General features: G+C 41.6%; 1 protein-coding gene across 9 annotated transcripts in view; it reads right to left on the bottom strand.

Annotated features, from left to right (window-relative positions):
• Positions 1 to 21,091, bottom strand: part of SLC6A6 (solute carrier family 6 member 6) — a 93,468-nt gene that overhangs the window by 8,137 nt on the left and 64,240 nt on the right. For all 9 annotated transcript variants that reach the window (XM_021531683.3, XM_021531674.3, XM_021531631.3 and 6 more), the window contains 9 exons: positions 16,676 to 16,808; positions 13,291 to 13,425; positions 11,256 to 11,359; positions 11,016 to 11,140; positions 6,250 to 6,362; positions 3,472 to 3,609; positions 2,336 to 2,438; positions 1,356 to 1,456; positions 503 to 673 (listed from right to left, as the gene is read on the bottom strand). In XM_021531683.3, coding sequence (XP_021387358.1) covers positions 503 to 673; positions 1,356 to 1,456; positions 2,336 to 2,438; positions 3,472 to 3,609; positions 6,250 to 6,362; positions 11,016 to 11,140; positions 11,256 to 11,359; positions 13,291 to 13,425; positions 16,676 to 16,808 — 1,123 coding nt within the window. The remainder of the gene's footprint in view (positions 1 to 502; positions 674 to 1,355; positions 1,457 to 2,335; positions 2,439 to 3,471; positions 3,610 to 6,249; positions 6,363 to 11,015; positions 11,141 to 11,255; positions 11,360 to 13,290; positions 13,426 to 16,675; positions 16,809 to 21,091) is intronic.

Here is a 21,091-nt window from a genome sequence, read left to right as displayed (position 1 = left end):
AAGTGAAGCCTTCTGTCAATAGGGTTTGACTTAGTTCCTCACAGTGAAGGGCATGCCTAAGAGCCACATAATCCACAGGTGTATCTGAATTTCCTTGAAATTCAATGAGTTTTCACACAACTGGGTTTGACCTAGGTCTCTCTCTCTTTATCTTGCTTTCCCAGCAAATTTCAGGATGGTGCTTCTGTGTCTCTGGGGGCTGGAGAAGAGAAACCTGAGACTCAGAAACACCCCAGTCCTTGAATGTTTGTCTGCATGTGGAGGTAATGGTTTGCCAAGCTGGAAGCTGCACAAGTGGGACATGAGTAAAATCACTTGGAGTTCATATGAGGACAGAAGGCTTTGTGCTCTCTTTCTACTGTTTGCCCAGAGGACAGGTGATCTTTAGGAGTCTTATTTGCCTTACCTGTGAAAGGTGGCAGTTTTCCAAGCATTACTTTGTACAAAACACAACAAGTTAAAGCTCCCTTTCTCCTCTAGACAGACCATTGGTTGTTCTTACCTCAATGAGTGACCCATCTGACCGAATGATGCGGATGACCATCACCATAGGGATGCAGATCATGGAGGAAAGGGCAAGAACCCAGCCCAGGCCAATTGCCCAGTCTGGGTATGTGTAGACCTTGTTGTAGGTCAGTGGTTTATACTTGGCCAAAGAAAAGATAAAGCACCCCTGTGGATGAGAAAGGAAAATAAAGTGAGGCTCAAAAAAATGCTTAAAGCAGTAGGGCTGTGGTGCAACCACTGGCCCTGAGGAAGACAGGCAGTGAAAGGCAGGGCTGATGGATACCATATGTATTTTAAACAAATGGGGGAATTGTTCTTCCATTTCAATCATTGGAAGAGCATCTGCATCTGCTTATAGCATCTGCTGTGTGATGACAGAGTGCTGTGAGATGGTGCTGAACAGCTGCAGTACACTGCCAATTCTTCTTCAGGGCTCAACTATTTGCTGTACACTGCAAGATTACCAGGATGTTCTTTCCACCCAATGAAATACTTCAAGCCAAGGTCTGCCTCAGACTGCTGAAGTTTTTTTATTACAACAGCCTAGCAGTCCTATGTCTTAAAGTAGGGACTGCTCTTTGGAGAGTGAGTTTTCTCTTCACGAATGCAGAATTTTGCCAATCCTAAGAAAAATACATTTAAATGTAGCCAACTGCAATTTGTGCAGGCACAGTAGAGACTAGAAAGCTGTCATGTTAACAGCTGACATCTGAGAACATCATGTCTTTGAGAGGTATGTTCAAGCCTTCAGCTTCTCTTTGCAAATTGGCCTTCCCTTGAAGAGAAGCAGTAAGAGGTGGCTTAGCACTGTCAAGCATAAGGCTTGAAGAGCACAGGTCAGTACTCACCACGCAGAGAACTGGTGTGATCACAATCCAGCTCCACTTCATCCAGGGACCAGGTCTGTATCCAATCATATCCTCAATGGCATCATAAATATTATCAGCGCCTGCAAGAACCGAGCAAATAAAAGCCCTGTAAATACTGTAGGATTAAAGCTATTTTCCTAGGCTCCCAAAGGGGTATTTAAAAGGAAAATGAGCGTGTCAGATGTAGTCTTCAATTGCTTCCCACAGCTGTGAAGTCCAAGATGATTTTCTTGAAAAGCTCAAAGGTTGGGGCATCCCTAATCTTGCCCTCCCCTCATTATTTGGCTGCAGGAGTGTGATGCTGATCTCTCCTGCCCCTGTCACACCTCCTCTCTTCAGACTCTCTCTGAACTGATCACCATGGGAAAGACTTGACAGCAAACAGTGCACCTGCTTCTACAGAATTCTGACTTTGTTTTGCTTTTCTGAGGTGAAGGAATTAATGGAGAAACAGAGAAATAACCAGTCCTAATCAGCACACATCTGATTATTCCCCAGCCACAGCTCAGCTAGAGAGGCCACTGTCAGACTGTGGTGCCTGGCATTGCCAGAAGTAATGGGGCAGAATATACTTTCAGCTTTCTTTTTGTACTTTCTGTTTGGTTGGCTTGTCCCTGCAGACATTGCAGCTCTGAAAGGAAACTCTCTGAGAGACAAACAGAAATTTTCATGGCTGGCCACACTTTCAACTCTCACCTCTAAACTTAACACATGAAAATGCGTAATTGTGCCCTTATTAATTAGCAATGGAAGAATACTCATTTTTTTGTGGAAAAAACACTGGAGTTTGAATTCATCCCAGATGCAAATTTGTCTTCAAGAGGTCAGGGCAAATTTATATTAATGGCATGAGTCTGTTGCTGAGAAGAAGGCTCTGGGGTGGCTGATGATTATATATTTGGCTAAAAAAATTGTCACTGATTCATCGAAAGTTATGAGATGAAAGGATTCTCACTTACCATAAACCCAGGCTACAGCAATACATTCAAAGAATGCAACCCACAAAAGGCATACACCACTAGCTGCATAGTAGTCAAAGAGTTGAAAAACATACATGCCACCCTGTAAAAGAGAGACACAATTGGTGAAGATCCCACAGGAAAAAAACCCCCAAGACTTCAGGCCCAGCTCCCAGTAACATCTACCAACATATCCCAACAACTCCTGTCCAACAAGAAGCAGCATCTAGCAAATAGGTAAAGTAAATGTTTGGCATTACCTTCCCCAGGGAATATGCATGTCTACTACAGGAATAACTCCAAACAAGACAATGATTAAACAAAATTAAGCCACTTAATATAATCTAGTGAGACACTTAAATCTTTCCTTCTTACAAATATTTTAGGATGGGCATTTAAAGAAATAAATGGTTGCATCCTAACATTAACACCTTAAAAAGACTAGATATGAAAGTCAGCTCATCAGGAAGGTCTTCATTTACTTACTGAGTGAAAGGGCTACTTTCATGAAAATAGTTCATTTTTTGTTTTATAACTCTATTTATACTCTGCAGTTAAACTCTACTCTTACTACCTGCACTTTCACTTGAAAAACTGTGGGGTTTGGGCATCTTTGAAACAGGTGCTATTTTACCTCCCACAATCATGCTCTTTCAGATGTTTTTAAAATCTGTCTTGGATTTTATTTTGAATATAAATATCACAACAGTGCAGGAACTGGAACATATTCCTGTCTTGTCTATACTAGAATAAACCCAGTGGTGTTTAATTAATTCAAATCTGTGTAACTAAGATAAAAATCTCTTTCCCTGCATGCCACTGGATGGGTTCTTAAAGTGCTTGGCTGAAGGTCTCCTCTATGTTTCATCATTTAGAATAGATGTTAATACTCATGTTGACTGGCACCTGAGATCAGATTGAATTGAATGAGGTTTCATGTTTCTGTTCCTGTGACTGAAAAGAGAAGGGACATATAACTCCCATTCAAAATCCTTTCAGATGTAGGGATGAAAGATGCTCTGTCCATCTAAAAGCACTTCTCTGAGTTGCTAGTTCTTTGCAGTCTCAATCATAGCTAAAATTGGCCTGAAAAGTGGCTAAAAAAGAAGGCAATTTGCAGCACTGGTACCACTTACCTCAGTCACCATAGTTAGTCCCAGAAGATAGCTAAGGAAACACACTATAGCGATGAAGATTTCCCGTCGGTAACCCTTCCTTAGGAAGGATGGGTGCAGATCAACTAATGACGTGATCTGTCCTTCAACTTCAACAAACTAAAGGGGGAAAACAACAGTGGAGAAATGACTTGAAGATTACCTGTCATGCAGTTCATCCAGGCTCCTGCTTGAACAAACCCTCCCCAGCAACACCCCAGCCCGGTGCTCTGTGCTGCTCTTGATTACTAAGAAATAGAAACTATTCCTTTGTAACCCCGAGGTTGGAGCGTGGGGGTAGCTTTCAGGTTGGAACAAGCTTTCAGAATTTCTTTTTATTACCTAGAAGGCTTATGAGCTAAAAAGGGGCTTTGCAAATGCAAGCCACAAGGATGAAGGAGGCACTTATGTGCCTGATGACAGGAAGGCACTTATGTGGCTTTTATGCTGTCACTGTTCCAGATAAACACAGGATATATGCTAGAGAAGAGACAGAGAGAAAACACTCAAAAAAGTCCAAGATAGGAGAGTATCTCCCAGACTCTTTCTGATGTGCCAGGAAACATCACAGATACTGGTAGGTTAATTCCACAATTTTATGTAATTCTGCTCTTGTTACTGAAAATCCAGCCAAGAGAAAGCAGACTGTGATGTGAAACAGCAGCTCTTGACTGAACGTGTCCTTCGTGGAGCTGTGAGAGGAGTATCTCTGACTGAGGCTCTGGGTACTTCTGCAGCAATAATGGAGCTGTTCATACAGTCCACATTCAATGATCTGGCAACTTGTAAACCAAAAATGAAGCTCTGAATAAATGACCTAGAAGTCTTTATCTTGCTTCAGGATAACTTTGTTTATACTTGTCTTTGGAAAACTATACAATGTGTAACTTGAGTTAAACAAATAACCCAAACTGGATTTGAATAAAAGTTGAAAGTTAATTAAAAACCGTATCTTTCTGCACCTGGAGGAAAGCAGCTACTGAACTTCCCCAAGTAAAACATGGAAGGGATCTTGACTGGTCTGTACTTTCACCCTGGCAAGGTACAAAAGCACCAAGCTCACTGAAGACATGAGGATATTGGAGGTATCCATCTAGGCTGCCTCTGTAGAAAAGATCTTCACTTTAAGTAGACACATCATCTTAACTAAGAACTTATCATGGGGAACCTAAGACAGAACTTATTTCAGAAAAAGCTGTGTTTTCCTACCTGGCACCTCACTGCTCTTACAGCACCTAGAAATGCCCCGTAACAACCCTACCCTATTTCCTGAAGTTCTATTTTGGAAATACAGACTGTTCTGCAAACAGATTTTGTCCTCCATCAAATTTTACTGCCTCCTGTCTTGTTACTTTGACTTGTGTAAAACTGGTTTTCTTTTTAAATGCAACCCTTTCCTTTGAGCTGATTTGATCTGAAACTTCTCTGGCATTCCAGAAACCTGCTTGACTGCACTCCAAAAAACCAGAGGGGTGGAGGAGAGAAATTAAGCGCTCCAATTAGTTTTAATCATTCTGCACAGTGAGGAGCTTTTTAAAATTACTAGACAGCTTCCAATTTGCATAAGCATAGGGCTGCTGAACCACAGCATTGGGTACTTTCACATTTACTTAGGAGCAATTGAGAGTTGCTCACTAGAGTTCAAAGATTAAGCCATAAAGAGCAATTTAGAGCAAATGAAATTTAAAAAAAAGTCAGAGATTAAGTACACAACAACAAGGTAAAAATTCAATTTACAGAGCTCTCCTCATATGAGAGAGAATTTGGGCCACAGAAACATTTCATCCTTATAAATACATACATATATATATATATTTAATCTTAGTGACTTTACATTTGAATGCAGAAAACTTTGGCAATTGCAAATGTGTAGTTACTGCATAATCCCTGGTCACCCATGTTTCCTTGTAAGTAGACTATTTAGAAATGATTTACAGGTTCCTTGGCAGTATTTAAGTCCAACATTCCTACAACTAACCACTGGGAAAAATAACCTAACTTCCTGACTGAACTTTTTGATTTTTTCCATGCTCACTAATTAATAGCAGTGCGTGCTATAAAATTAGTCCAGCTGGAATCTGAGATGCTTTCTGGCCTGTTTGGAGGTACTGAATGCATGCTGCTGACGTGAAAAGTCAGCAGGATCCCACACTGCTCAGCACCTCCAAGCCCAAGGCCACCAAAAAAGGCTGCAGCTTTGTCCTCTCGCTGCTCTTGAAGCCACCCTGGATACACTGTACAAAACATTATGTGCTTTTTTGTACCTCATGCTGACTTTGCTTTTCTTTTTTGGCACTTGGCAACTGTCAAAACCCATACTCCAAGTAGTTATTAATTGTTAGCTTTTTAATGATGGTGTATACACCCTGCAGGTGTTCAAAATGGCACAAAGGACTCTGTGGAACAGACTACTGCAGTCCCTTATGTTTTAAAAGATTAAGCTTTATTTCCAAAGTAAGAGAATACTGTGACCAAAATGGTGGTATTTTGTGGGCAGACTAGGAGTTAGGTTAGGGAGTACTGCCCTAGTGGGATAGATCCCACTAACTCTTGATGACAAGGACCTGCTGAGCAACACCATATTATGAATCAACAGTTGCAGATTCATCAAGTGCAGCCCCTACATGAAAAACCAACTTAGACGAATTCCTTGCAAGCAGCATTTAGAGGTATTCTCATGTTAATTCATGCCTGTAAAACCAGCTTTTCTCAGTGAGCAGGCCTGACACAAGAAGTCACACATCCCTTAATTGTACTAACCTGGCTATCCAGTCCAAGCAACAGAAGCATAATAAAAAAAAGGATTGCCCAAAAGGTGGGCAGTGGCATCATGGACACAGCTTTTGGGTAGGCAATGAAGGCCAGGCCTGGACCTAGAGAAAGAGAAAATAGGGAGGGGGGAAGGGAAGGGAGGAAAAGTAGTAAGTACCAGCTCTTTGGTAAAGGTAGCCACCCTCAAACTCAGGAATGCCTGGTTCCGTTCAGATAAATCCAAACGCAGCTGGAAATACCAGAAATGAAACAGTTTGGCTCTTTTATCTGAAATCGAAGCACGCATGACTACAGCAGAAACCACAGGCAAACCCCCAAGGCCAGTGCTAACAGATCTCCAGTTTTAACATGTCTCAAACATGCCAATAATGGAGGTGTCCTACACTTGCCCTGCACGGACACAGGACAGTCTTGGGGGCTGGGGACAAGGGGTGACCCAAGGGAATGGCAGAATCCCACTGCTAGCCCACATGGTCATGATGAAGATGATGATGATGAAACTCTTTTGCATGCAGGGAAGGGGACTCTGCTATAAACATTCCCTGGGGCATTCCACTAGTGCAACCACTGCCTCTCTGTATGCAACCTCCAAACCCTGCATGGCTTTTCCAAACTGGGGTTTGCACTCCAAGGAATTTGCTCCTTCTCTTCTGCAAACCCTCCCTGCTGCGCTGAGTGATCAGTCTACTCTTAACTTTATCAACTGAAAATTGAGAAAACTGCTGTTAGGAACTGCTGGGGTGTAAAATCACTCTGTGTAAAGTTGCTTCCCCATGCTGTTACACCATCTGCCCCTACCCAGGCCAGCCTACATGGACATGCCATGGGGACACTGAGCATGACCATCATCAGCCCCAGCTGCAGGCTGGGCTGCAAGTGTAGGAGGACCAGTGGGGCTGTGGCTGACTGCCTGGGGCTGAGTGCCCAGGTTCTCTGCTCTGGAACCCAAAGTGTGGAATACTCCTCCCTAGGTGGGGTCTGGCCTGCCCTGTGACCAGGTGTCACCTCACTCGTACCCACACATGGAGCAAAGGCACAGTGCTCATCTCCAGAGGCACCTTCACCTGGAGCCAGATCTGTCCTTTGTGAGAGCTGTTGTGGAGAGAGGAAGAGCCCTCCACCAGTGGGAGACAGGAACACTGGCAACTCTGCATTTATGGCAGGCTCTCAGAGGAGATGAAGAAATTTGGTGAGGATGACAAAAAATTCTGAGGGCAGATTACAGTTCAGAGTGAAACCAGGAATGCCTGGCTCATCTGCTTGTTTACTTTGAGGAGCCTTCAAAGTGCCAGTTTTCAAGTGGATTCATGTAATTTTCAATGGGAAAATGATTTTTTAAAAGATGTTGCAGTGTGGGGCCAAAAAAAAAAATCTTATCTCTGATGTGTACAGAAAAATCTCTAACACTGCTCTTCCTACCTCCCACTTTTCCTTTCCAACAAGAGAGATGGAAAAAGAAGCAAGAGAAACAGGTAAAATGAGATGACTTTTTTCAAACTAAAGAAAACTTTCAGTCACTGAAAATATTTGAACATAAATAAATACAAATTAGCCAACAATCAAACAACTAATTTTATTTTAATGAAACACAACTAAGATTTTATACGACAGAAGATACCAAAAAATTGGTCAATGTCTCAAATTTTGGGGAGCTTTGCTTTTTTTCCCCCCTTAATTCAGTGGATACAGTAACTTCTTTCTGAGGGAGAGCTGCTAAAGATGGCATTTGCAGCTGATCTGTGCAATTGATGAGACAGATGTAAAACTGCTCTCCTCAATTTTGCTGCAATTTGTATGCTTTGGCCAGTCAAACTGTTCTTGCACTGTGATACCAACCAATACCAAGTGCTCTAAGCCTTGAGCTAATTTTGATTTTCCTTTGAAACTAAGTGTTGAAATATAAAAAGTCCATGTGAAAGAAAATGTTCCTGGCAAGCCTTCAACCGAAACATAAATAATCTAAAATTTGTATTTAATTTGAAACCCTGTTGTTTTGAAGAGTGTTTTGCAAAAGTGAAGTACTTGTGGCTGCTATTAAAAACCAGGGAGCACTGCTATGATCCCAGCCCACACACTGGCCATTTGCCATGGGGTGTTGTGGCATGGCTGGAGAGCTGCAGAGGCAGAGACCAGGCAGGCACCAGGAAACCCAAGGCATTATTGTCAGACAAGCTTAATCTGAATTTGTTTGCAAATGGAATTAAAAAAAAAAAAAAATAGGCAAATCTTGTGCTGGTGTAACAGTGCTACAAATTGCATGGGTGGTAAAAGTATTTTTTCCAGCCAGAGGCCACATGGATTAGACAGGACTCAGTATGGTTTTGTTGAGCCCCCACTGCTTTCCTCTGCATCTTTAAAAGAATTTCTGAAAAGAAAAAAAAAGTTGTTTTGTTTAAAATCTGCTTTCATTCAGGAGTCAGAAGTCTGAGTTAACTGTTGAGTAAACCTGCTAAAGCCAGTGAAGGCCAGCAGCGAGCAGTGCTTTCAGCAGGAGCCAGCCCCAGCTGACAAGTGTGTCCCAGGCACATGGCACCAACACTGAATCTGGCACTGGGAAAAAATGTGGCCATGAGATTCTGCTGTAAGCAAATTTGTTGATGTTCCCGTGGCTTTCAGGAGGGCAAACAAATGGTGTCATGGATAGGGCAGGAGGAATTTAACTCGCTGGGAAGAGATGGGGTCTCAGCCCCATGGACAACATCTGTTGCCAAATGCTGCAGCCAAGGGGCAGCACCTCTGCTTGCTTTTTCCTGACCCAGGGGAGCAGTTCTGACCTTGCATCAAAAGAAACCAAAAAGGGCAAGGCCAGAAAACAGAGGTTCAAGCACCTGCTAAATCCTCCTCTGCTACGAAAAAGCAAGGAAAACTTCTCTCAGAGCCCCATGCAGGTCCTGGGATACTCATACTGGTGGGACCAAATGTTTTCAGTGGCTCTGCACTTATCTCTCTGAGAAAAGCAGCAAGAAAGCACATAGGAAGTGGTTTGGATACTTTTGGATAATTTCAGTAGTGTTTACTGTCAGGTAAAAATGTCCCCTAGGACTTAGCCAAAGACCAGCAGTGATAGGCACCCACTGCATGGTGAGCCAGTTGCAATCTCTGGCTGTAAGTGACATGGATATAAAAAAACAGTAGACAAAAAATATGCAAAAGAAATCAAAAGCCAAGTTCAGATGCTAGACTGTGCCCTTGCTGTCCCTATAATGAGCTATTAAACTCTCCTTTAAAAAAATGCTTTTTGAGATGTTGGGAAAAGTATTTAAACACTTAGTATTTAAACACTAAGTAGTAAATTTGTGTTTAAAGATTACTTAACAATCCAGTGTTACTATAGAATTGTTTAATTCTGGAAATGTCAGGTGACAGGAATGTAGCTGCCTCTATCAGAGATATAATAAAAATTAGAATAAATATTGACCAGATAAAAACCTAATGTACAAATACTCAAAAATACTACTCTTGGAATTGATCCACCTATGTATAAATAAAAAAATAGGGTTATTTATGATTCATTCAATAGGATTATTCTTTTGCTTCCTGTTTCCAAACAAAGCAATCAACCTCCAATCAAAATAAGCATTATGGCCAAGATTGTTACTAATTGCACTTGCAAGGGCTATGCCAATTGCAGCCACCCAAGATTCCAGCGGTGCCATCAATGTCATTAGTTTTTCATTAGCCCTTGTGAAGTGAGACATTTTTCTTAAAGACTTAACTCCCAGAGCCACGTGATCAGAAGATACATTGACTTTTTCATTTTAACAGCATGTTTGCAGAGGAAAGCTTTCCAATTCCAAGCAGGTGAATTAAAAGTGCTCAAAAAATCAGAAAGAAATATCAAAAGTGCACTCAGGTGACATTGCTATTACTAGAATCTGACTTGCTTTAAACCTCATGGCTGTCAAGGCCTGATTCATTATTTTTCCATGGTAATTCCCAACTAATCTGTCTGTTCTATGTTGAAACACATGGTTACACCTGCCCTCATGGATTAGAAATGCACAGAGGAAAAATGTCATCTGTTTCACTTGAGATACAGTCACAAGCTATGAGGATTGAACTTCTACCTCTGCATGTGCATAAGTGAATGTTAATGGGAAGGACACATCCGAAATAAGGGAGGAATCTAAGTGTACATCAGGTTTCAAAATGGACTTTGACAGCTCTGTCAACCTCACACTGACGCTACAGAGAACAAGTGCAGGATTGCAACACCTAGAGTTCCTGTGGGTGAAATGGTCCACAAAACCCTGGAGATGGAGTTCTCCAACTTCTCTTGCCTTTCAGTGAAATTTGGGAATGTATGTGTGTGCATCCCTTCAAAAGGCCAAGGTACTAATCCTATTCTAGTGCTCTGAGCAAGCAACACTAAGCTATAAAAATACATAAACACTGGCAATTTGCATTTGAATGAAAATAAAGGTAGTCTGAAAAGAAAGATGGAATAAATTCTTGAATCAATGACATTCTGGACCCTGGATAATGATGCAGTTATCTTAGCTCTAATTTCAATTCAAATGGATTAGCATTCTCTAGGAAATATGTTTGCTGCCCTGTTAATCAAACAGTACAACCCCAGCTAACCCTCACTACTCTAGATTAAAGCCCAAATCAACAACGTGCTTATATTTTCTGGCAATTATGGGAAATCTTGTTCTGTTTTATCACTAAGATGTTAGCTGATTGAGTCTGCAGAACTTTGCTCACACGCTGGGCGGCAGTGCCCACCACCACTGCCACCAACACCATCGTACCTGACTCTGCCACATCAGCAATGTTCACCCCTTGCTCTTGTGCCATGAAGCCCAGGACGGAAAAAATTGCGAAGCCAGACACAAAACTGGTACCACTGTTCAGGCATCCCAGCAGCAAACAGTCCCTAAGTCACACATATGTCATGGAGCAAGTTAATTAAAAAAAAAAATTAACCCATTGTCCCTACTTTATTTACATCATTTAGCTAAAACACTAAACCCCCTTGGATGGAAACTTGCCTATAGCAGTTGTATTTGTACTTGTTGTAGCTCCCCAGGGAAGTCATTGCTCCTAAGCAGATTGCATATGAGAAGAAGATTTGTGTCCCTGCATCTATCCAGACCTAAAGGAAAAGATAGAAATACTGTTACTACCAGCATTGTTGCATTTCAATAATCAACACAAACACACAGTTCAAACTAAGCAAAATCAACAAAGTAATTGTTTCCATTGAGAGTGAAAGCTAAAGGATCAGGGAGAAAGGGAAAGAGAACAACACATTTCAAGTTTGGCTTTCACAAGGAAAAGAGAACTGTTAGCATCAGAACCCAGAAGAACATGATCTCTACAATAGTTCCTGTTTCCCCTCCCCAGAGATGCTCAGTATTTCTAGTTTCTTAGTCATTCAGCTGATCTTTCCTGCTGGCGCAGCAATAAACGTGTTTCAGTGCAATAGGAAATGCAGAAGTATTTATAACATTGCTCATTTCTCTTGTAACTCATTTCAGTTAGAGTCAGACGACGGATTCCTTAAACTGAAGATGTGAAAAGCTTGAGAAACAGGTTTGTGTATTTGTTCTGTTTATTTTTCTAGCTTTCTGGTTGTTTTTGTACCTGTTCAAATGCAAGATAAGAAGCCACAGGGGTGGGGGGAAAACAAGCAAAATACAATGCACTTTATAAGATACATATCTGATCTTGGTCTCATGATTCTTTGTCCTAATTACTTTAAAAAAAACCACACACAGAGTGAAATAACCGTACACTATGAACTTCTTGGCTAGTAAATACATAGCAAACTATCAAAACACGCCCTCTGAATCCCATCTGCTCTCTTCTTTCTGCAAATTGAAGACTGCTAACACCAGTGGAAACCACCAAGGAGGTTGAGTAAGTGAGAATGTAGACTGAGGACCATTACCTCCTCCCTCCCACTGTCACTTCCTAGCACCTTGCTGGAAAGACTGAGGAAACTATGGTCTCCTCAGAGTGATGCTTTTGCTAGACTGTGGGTGGGAGCCAGCCAGCTCACATGAACCTCTCCTACATTATCTGCTGACATTCTGGTTAGGGCTAACAGTAGATCATAAAAATGATAGGGTCCCATAAAAGAAGATTAAATCATAAAATATAATGTCTCCTGTGAAAAGAGTATCTTATAAAAGAGGACAAGACTAGAAAATGAACCAAATTTTCATGATATTTCTTTCAATTACCCTTTTCCTACTTCAGTCCTTTAGTGACCATTGGAGTTTTATTTTAACCTAATGCTCGTTAGAAAGAAATAACGAAGACAGATGTTATTTCCTATCACTGCGACAAACATTTTATTATTTTCAAAGATCCCTTGCTTTCTTTTCTTTTTTGGGGGAGTATTGTATTTCTTTTTCATTTCTCACATGAACACTGTTGGCTGAAACAATGCTGAATTTGCTCAAGTCCCATACTTGCACTCTCTGAGCACAGACAGAATTTCTATCTATACAGAAAGAGTAAGCCTGGCTCCCACTAGCCAGGGCTAATCAAACAGTAGTTCCTGTGCCTCAGAAAGCATTTTCTCCACCTTTGCATGGCTTTTCATTCTCCTGTAATTTCATTCACTTCTCTCCCAATCTCCTCCTATTGAGCAGTGGGAGATAAGTGACACTGGTACTCACAGTTGTTGCTTGCTGCTCCATCTGTGAAGCTCACGTGTCTTTCCTTTGAAACTAAAGACTATCCTCATTAAAAAAAATGCATCTCCCTTACCTTACCAACAAGAAAGCTGAGATTGTATAACAGGACAGAGTCTACAGCCTCAGAGTCCTTTGACACAAAAAAAATACACACGCATACACACACAAACATACACATGGAAAGATGCATTAACACATTTAACAGTGACCTTCTCAAGCAGAGCTCTGGAAAATATAACCCAGCATTAAAGTTCATGCTATATTTGGACCTCTAAAGACTGTGGAAAAAAAACCTGATTGACATTACATCAGCACCATCACCCTCCACCATCCCCCTTCACACAGGAAATCATCCCGCTCCCCACTCCTGGTTCTGTACCTGTGGGTCAGCTAACCGTGAGATATCAGGGTAAAGATAAAACTTGATGCCTTCTGCAGCTCCAGGCAGGGTCACACCACGGATGAGCAGAACGAGGAGCATGATGAATGGGAATGTGGCAGTGATGTACACTACCTGGAAATAAGAAAAAAAGGCCCTGTTTAGTCTGTGGCAGCCAAAGCTCCAGAACCAAGAGAGTTCTAACAACGGGAATTCAAAGCCCGCTCATACCTTAAAAGGGTCTGACCTGGGTTTCTGTGTCTATCTTTAGTTTAATGGTCTTTAACACCTTATTGCCTTAGGCCTGAAGGCAATGCATGAATCCCTCTAAGGGGCCCAGTCAATGGTCATATCACTCAGACGTGATTTTATACAATTCACGACTTTTGTTCAAATTCTGCCTTTGCATGACAAGTGCACCTCTGCCAGGGAAGTGAAAAGATTTACTCACTGAGGGTCCCTGAAACATTATTACCTCATTTTTTATTGGAACTTTAAAACTTCCAAATTTTGCAAGTTCTGCTGCTACCTCTGACCTTGCTGTGCAGCCCCACTGCTGCTCCTCCAGTCACCTCCCCAAGAACTGTGTTCAGAGGTGAAGGTAATTTTGTCCGTGCTCCTGTGTCTCCCTTCCTATCCCCTTGAACACATCAAGCCCTTCAGGTTGGCATCAGCCACCACGGTGGTAATTTCCAGTCCTATAACTTCATTCTTGCCCTTGCTGCCTATTCAGCAACATCATTACTGGAAACTAAGGCTCTATTCATCCAGTTTGAAAATATGTCTTCATTATCTTTAATCTCTATTCCCACTCTCTTTGAATAACAGCCTACTTCTTCTCTTCTTGTTATCTCCTCATTCATTTGATGAAAGAGCCCTTTGCTTTCATCTCAAGCACGAGGGTTAATTGAGCTTGCATTTGGACAGTTCTATCTTTAGACCCACACTTTTTGACCTCTAACATTTTGCTTTCTTTGCTCATCACTGCTTTCCTTCATTTTTTTATATAACTGCTGTGCTACAGTCACTACTGTCCAAGAAAGGGCATTTTTCTTGGAGTCAGATGATTCCCCCAGGTAATTACAGTTCGCTGCCATGAGTTAAAATGTATTTTTGTTTTCCAGAATTTGCTTAACTACTGCAAAGCTCCCAGGATGCTCCATTTTTCTTCATAAGTGTGTCCTCTGAGAGTAATGAGAACTCAAAGCCTGCATTGCCATAAAATAATTCACAAAGCAGGGTTGATTTCATTGAATGAAAGGAAATTTTTTCATACATGCCCTTTTTAATTATCTCTTTGAGTTTTTTGTATATTTTCCACAAATAACATGTATTACACATTAGCCTAGTTTCACCAAAACCAGGATAAAAGGAAGATTTCTGCATCTTCTTATTTTTTTAAAATAAGCCGGGACTATGAAAAAAATCAAAGTTTTCTTACCAACAACAGAAAAAAAACCCCAAACTTTGACATATTTGCAGGAGCTGAATAAACAAAAACCCACAGAGAGGTCTTTGTACTGCAGGTAGAGATTCTCTCACAATGCTGCAGGAATTCTTAAGATCAAGCACATTATCTAAAGCTTAAGCATTACTAATATTTTTCATCACGATTTCATATTTGTCAAAAGCTTTAACTAAGAGATTTTAAAACTACATCTTCCCCCCACCCCCACCCTGCTCTCCAAAGAGCCATTAACACACTGGAAAGCAGGGAAGTGCTATAAACAACCCTCTACTAAAGTAAACTCAACTTTTCAAATAATTCAAATCCTCCATTAGAGTTTACAGTTTACTTTTCTTTGACCCCAAAGTTAATGGAGTCAACCCGAGACTTTCCAATGGTTTTGTTGGTCTTTGCACACCCACACGAGCTCTGATGCTGCAGAGAGCAGCAAGTGAATTCCTACCAACCACCCTGCTTTAGACATGAGAAAATTTTGCAGGATTTGCAGAGAACACAGATTTTTAGATATCTGATTTTAATAGACCTGTTTGCAACCTTTTATCTTCATGGGGAATACCACAGGGAGCTTGGAATGCTTTTCTCTGTTACCAGAGCCTTTTCTGAGCAGACACCTGGGCTGTCAAAGGTGCTGCAGAAATGTTCACTTCCACCCTGCTGCTGCAGGAGATTTCCTGCACCCACCTTTAATATAAAACTTGTACAAACTCCTCACTGAGTCACATCAGTCAGAGGGAATAAAGAAACAAGTATTTTTGTCAGTGTGTGTTTTACAGGTGTGGAAGCTGCTTTTCAGGGGAAAGGTGGAGGGAATCCAGATCAAGGCACCAGCTTTTTAATGAGGCCCATTGATAAAAATCACAGAAAGCAAGGTAGAAACTGCAGTAAAGCAAGTGGTTTAGTCAACAGTGGAACTCATGAGGCCTAGCTTCCTACAAAGTTTTGTCTCCTGGTTGATTCTGCAGTGTGCAACAAGCTAAACCTGCTAAATTATGCTCTCTCTGCAGCTGAGGCACTTGGAATTTCTTCCCCTGACTTCTCTGGGCACTTATAAAAGATGAGTTCATACTGTGGCCTTTCTTAGGAGGGGCACTAATGGGATCACTTCCACATAGTTGAAAAGAAATGGGGGGAACTCAGTACCTTGAGCTCCCTCCTCCTCAGTCAGACTTATCTGAACACTGCCTCAAGGAACAATTTTGAAAGCTAAGAATTACACAAGCACAATGGCTTCAAAAACTTACGAAAATAGATATAAAAACACTACTGAATGCAAGGGGGAATAGTATTATGCTTCACACCAAGTGGCTGACCAAGATGTGCAATGGAGCAGGATGTTCAGGAGTGAGGCAACTGTTATCCTTTACAGGGAAACGTGACTCTGAAGAGCATGTGATGGGACCAAACCCACAAGCTGTGTAGGATCTTTGTTAGTGACAATGCTCCTGAACAAGTACCTAAGTTTAGCCTTGTGTGTCTCCACAGAGCTCTTCCGTAAGTGAGTGGCATTTCAAAAATGCTGTGCATCCACAACACCCCCACCACAGCTCTGTTAGCATCCATCCTGCTGCACTGGGATGAACTTGACTGGAGTGAGAACACAGACACAGTGCAGAGCCCACCCACCACAAGGCTGAGACCTTCCACACTCATGACATCAGTGGGATGTTTGTCCTCTGAGAGCTGAAGTGGGGCTCAATCTGTGCTTGTATCTGCTTCTTGATGCGCTTCCAGTAGTGGCTACTTGACTCACAGGCATTTTGGACATTGGTAATGACCCTCAAAAGCCAGTTGAATTCTCTTACTCATGGAAAAATACAGTTTTTCCAGGAAATGGTAAATATCTTCCAGAACAGCATTACTTAGTATTCCCAATATCTCTAACTGCAATGATTTTAGCATGGATAAAAGAGCACTTACCTTCCCAGTGGATTTGACTCCTTTCCAAATGCAGAAGAAACATATCACCCAGACGAGGAGGAGACACAGTGCTAGATCCCACTTGATAATACCAATATCTTCAATGCCCGAGGACAAGCTCAGCACATTGCGCCTGAGTGTTTGAAAGGAAACAAAAGAAGAGAGAGATGCAGGAGCTCAGTTGATGCAGACTCTGGTTCTGATGGCTAAGAAGACACGATGGTGTGCAGGGCAGCTGATGCACACACAGATCTCTGCTCTCAAAATGTGCTAAGTCAGTGGCTTATGTGATAAAAGCTGTGCTTTGCAACCCTACACCTCCCCTATGTCTGTAGGACTCCTTAAATCAATATAGTGCACAATATTTAAAAAATGTAAGCTTTTTTTAGGAGCCTATGACCACCCCAATATGAGATAAAAGAGTATTTGCTTTCTTGAAGATGGAAGACCAGCTTGCCCCAGTGAAGCTGCCTGGAAGTAGTACACACCACATCTCCATCATGGACACTTGCAGCTGACCTGTGTCCACAAGTTTCTGCTCCTTTTCAGCTCATTAGCAAGGCTGCCACGAGGAGGAAAGGGAAAAAGCAGTGCAGGGGAGTGTCAGGCCATTCAGCTTTGCAGGGTGAAGAGTGGAGCCATTATCTCTTCTTCCCTTGGGGCCCCCCAAACAAACACTGCCCAGGTGCTGCCACCTGCCCTCAGCACCCCAACACCGGGGTCTCATTGACCCAGCACCAGATTATTTGGGAATTCTTATTCCCTCACTTAGGTTAATAAATAAAAAGTAATTCCTCAGCTGTGCTTTAAGGGAGCAACATCTGACCATTAAAAGAGTCTGATCCAGAGGGGAAATATTCATTAAGGCTTCTCTCTTTTCAAAATTTCCATGGCTTACCATTAAATACTTAATTTAAACTATTTTTCAAATCATTTCATGAAACATACACTGTCTTCACACACTGCACAGGCCTTGTCACACTCAACACTTCATTTGTCAAATATGTAAAAGAACAAACTGCTTCTTACTGTTCACTGAGCTAAAACCCTGCAAATGAACCTAGTAAATTCTGTAAGGTTTTTTTAGTCAAAGAAAATTTTTGACCTCAATTACCACAGAAACAGCTTGCCCCAGGACTACAGGAGTGAACTTGCTACCTAACAATTTTTTTATTAATTATTAGTTAAAATTTACTTTCAGGTCACAGAGAGTAGAGCCCAGAGCAGTCTGAGTCAGGCCCATGTGTGTGGCATGCACAGCTTTGTGTGGGGATCCAGTACAAGACAGACCATGGTGGTTGGGTTTTCCCCTGAACTAATGATGATTTTTTTTTTTTTTTTTTTTTTTTTTTTTTTTTTTGCTATTACCATGGAAATAATAGTGAATGAAGTCACTGATGGAAAATCTGCAATTAGTTTTTGGAAAAAGCCCTGGATTGACCAGTTTAATAGGACTCAAACCCTTGCCCATCTGTTTTTGTGTCTCTGTTTGCCAAACTCACTTGGATTACCTGTGTGACTGTGTTCTCACACCAAATGCTTTCTTCTCTCTGAACGTGTGTGTATTTTGTTATGAAAAAGGACTAATGGCACCAGACAGGGTAAGTCTGCCCTAATCAGCACAGCTATTCAATACTTATGAGAACCCCCTCAGTAATGAATATTTGGCATAAAGTTGCAGTCTTGCTTCACCTGAGCCTAAAGAAACAAAGGAAAAACCTGCTGTGCCTATACAAAAGCAGAAAATACATTTATAAGATGAAAAAGTTTAGCCACAACTTTCTATGCCTTTTTTAAAAATACATGGCAACTTTCCAATCAAAGGGGCAGTTCATATTAAAAAGGCAATCTATAGAGTTGGCTCTTGGGAAACAGTGAATAATTAACTGCAAATGCCTTCTGGAATAGGAAGCTTTATTAATGCATTCAGCTAAGACTTCTTTGCTTTTTACTGTGGAACTAAAAGCAAGTGGCCATCTCTCCTAGAGTTTGCCCCAGCAATTCTTCCAAGATTTTTTGGAAGATACCCCAGTGGGTGACTGAGAGACAGATAACTTGCTTTTCTATGCTTTTCTTGCTTATCCCATCTCACAAAGACTGATTTCCTCAAGGAATATGCTCAGAATCACTAGGGGAGCTTCAGCATTACAATTGTTTTATGACTTCTATCCCTGCATATTTTTGCAGAAGCACTCAACCTGGATTTTTGACCCTGTAAATTCAAGTTCAGGAAGGAGCATGATCTGGGCTGTGCTAATTACTCTTCAATTTTGTTACATAACTCCCATGCTACAGAGATTCAGCCAAGCCCACTCAGCTGCCTTCACACCACACACACAGAGTTGTTAGTCATTCAGATTTATAGTCGGATGCTGTCATTAACTGTCACTCATACATAATCAATGGGACAACAGGCTGGGGCTGAGTTTGTTATAAACAGGAGTTCTTGACCCTTGAACACTAATATGTTCTAGTGTGTGCAATATGGAAATGTAACAGGAGCTGTAACTGGCTCTACAACATAAACAGAAATAAAATGAAGAGAGTTATGCAATCCTTGGGGGATATTCCAGCTCATTAATCAAGTGAATGCAGACAAGACCTTTCAAACCAGGAAAGGTGAAGCACCCTTTCATGTTGGATGGACAAGAATAATTAACACTGAAGAGATTGTACAGAAGAATATTAAAAGGAGAATATGAAATTATTTTAAAAACTCTCACATTTGCTCTTAAAGGCAGAGACAGCTGCTCTGGATTTTGTTTAGTTTTTTGTGTTGCTCCCTTTAGGATTACATGCCGTTAGCATGTGATGGTCTTTCTTGGGATTTGGACAAATAAAGTCTGCTGATTACCAAATATTTATAAACACTTGGCCAGCACCAGACAATCAGAGGTTTTGTTCAACCCTAATTACCCTATTACACTTATCCCTTATGTATTAATATGTGTGTAAGACTTTAAGGTTTTGAACTTCAAAATAAAGTCTTCAGAAATAAGACCTGAAGCATGTGATACCAAGAGGTAAATCTCCTGATAAAAAGCCTGATTTTCTTAACCCCCTTTTATTGCTGCTCAAGCAAGCATGTGATTTGTACCAAACATTAATTCAAATTAGCTGAAATGTCAGGCTGCACTATATATCCAGCCAGACTGAGAAGTTCAGTGTGAAGAGGTTAATGCATCTATGTGGTCAATTATACCTGGGCAGCACTAGTTTTACAAAGCAGTACTGATGAGGACACTATAAATGTCCCACAATAAAAATGGCATTTGGTTTCAGAAACCAAATACTCACAAACCTCTGAATTAAACTGGAATGAATTGTGCCACAAAGCAGATGGATACCTTCAGTTAAAGACTAATTATTTACCTGTCCTTTCCATGTTGGTAGCTGGCTGGCTGGCAGCCAGTATTGTCCATGGCAGCATGGTACCTGAAAGTTCTTCAAACTATTTTTAATTTCAGAATTATAAAGAATAGTAGCATGTCTGGGGGAAAAAATGGGGATATTCAGTGCTTGCGCCATGTGAAAGCTATGCTACTTTTATTACAACAGTGCTGCATGATCTCTGCTCTTCCTTTAAGGCATCAATAGTTATTTATGCAAAGACAGCAGCTATTTTTAATAGTCCTCTAAGTGTCATGACTCCTGGAGGCAGCTTGCTCGGTTAAGGGCAGTTTTGCCCATGATGAAACAGTGAATTATGGGCAGTGTATCTGTCCTAGTAGGATTACAAAGCCAAACTCCTCCCTAGCAAGACTCTGGGGAAGAGTTCAGCTTACAGTGTCTAAAACTGTTGAGGACACAAGTTAAAGTGGCTGCAAACTGCAGGGAGAGCTACTCCAGAAGCACTGATCACTGAGCAACCTTTGCTCCAACTCTGCTACAGACACAAAGAGGGCACAACAGAGGACAGCAAAGTGTTGTGAGGATCAAGGATTTGCTGTCCAGCTCAGGCTCCTCCAGCCTGACTACATCTACAGGAGGATTTGGCTCAGCTTGCAGAGGAATCTTCTGACTTGGTTTCCCTTGGAGGGAAGTTAACTAAAAGCTCCATCACTAACATGTTCCCATGGGGACATCATTCCCCTTACCCTGGGCTGCCCTGCCACAACACCCTTTATCAAACACCTGCTGTGCTGTGACCACAGAGAGCTCTGCTGCTCCCCAGTGTGCTGGAACTCTCACTCTTTTACAATCCCTTTCCCAGCTCCTAGTCCTTTTCTTTCTGTTGTGGTATCTTCAGTCACCTGAAGTGAACATGCTGCCTGGGGACCCCAGGGAGACAATCTGGCCCACAGATCTGTGCAGTACAAGGAGCAGGAGCTTCCAGAGCAGCAGGACAATTCCACGGCCACATCAGGAGCTCACAGGTGCCCAAGGTACAAGGGGACTGTCTGCAAAATCACTGCA

Source organism: Lonchura striata, chromosome 12 (genome assembly GCF_046129695.1).
Source record: "Lonchura striata isolate bLonStr1 chromosome 12, bLonStr1.mat, whole genome shotgun sequence".
Lineage (NCBI taxonomy): Eukaryota > Metazoa > Chordata > Aves > Passeriformes > Estrildidae > Lonchura > Lonchura striata.
The sequence above is the reverse complement of the archived record's forward strand: the minus strand, read 5'-3'. Positions and strand labels throughout refer to the sequence as shown.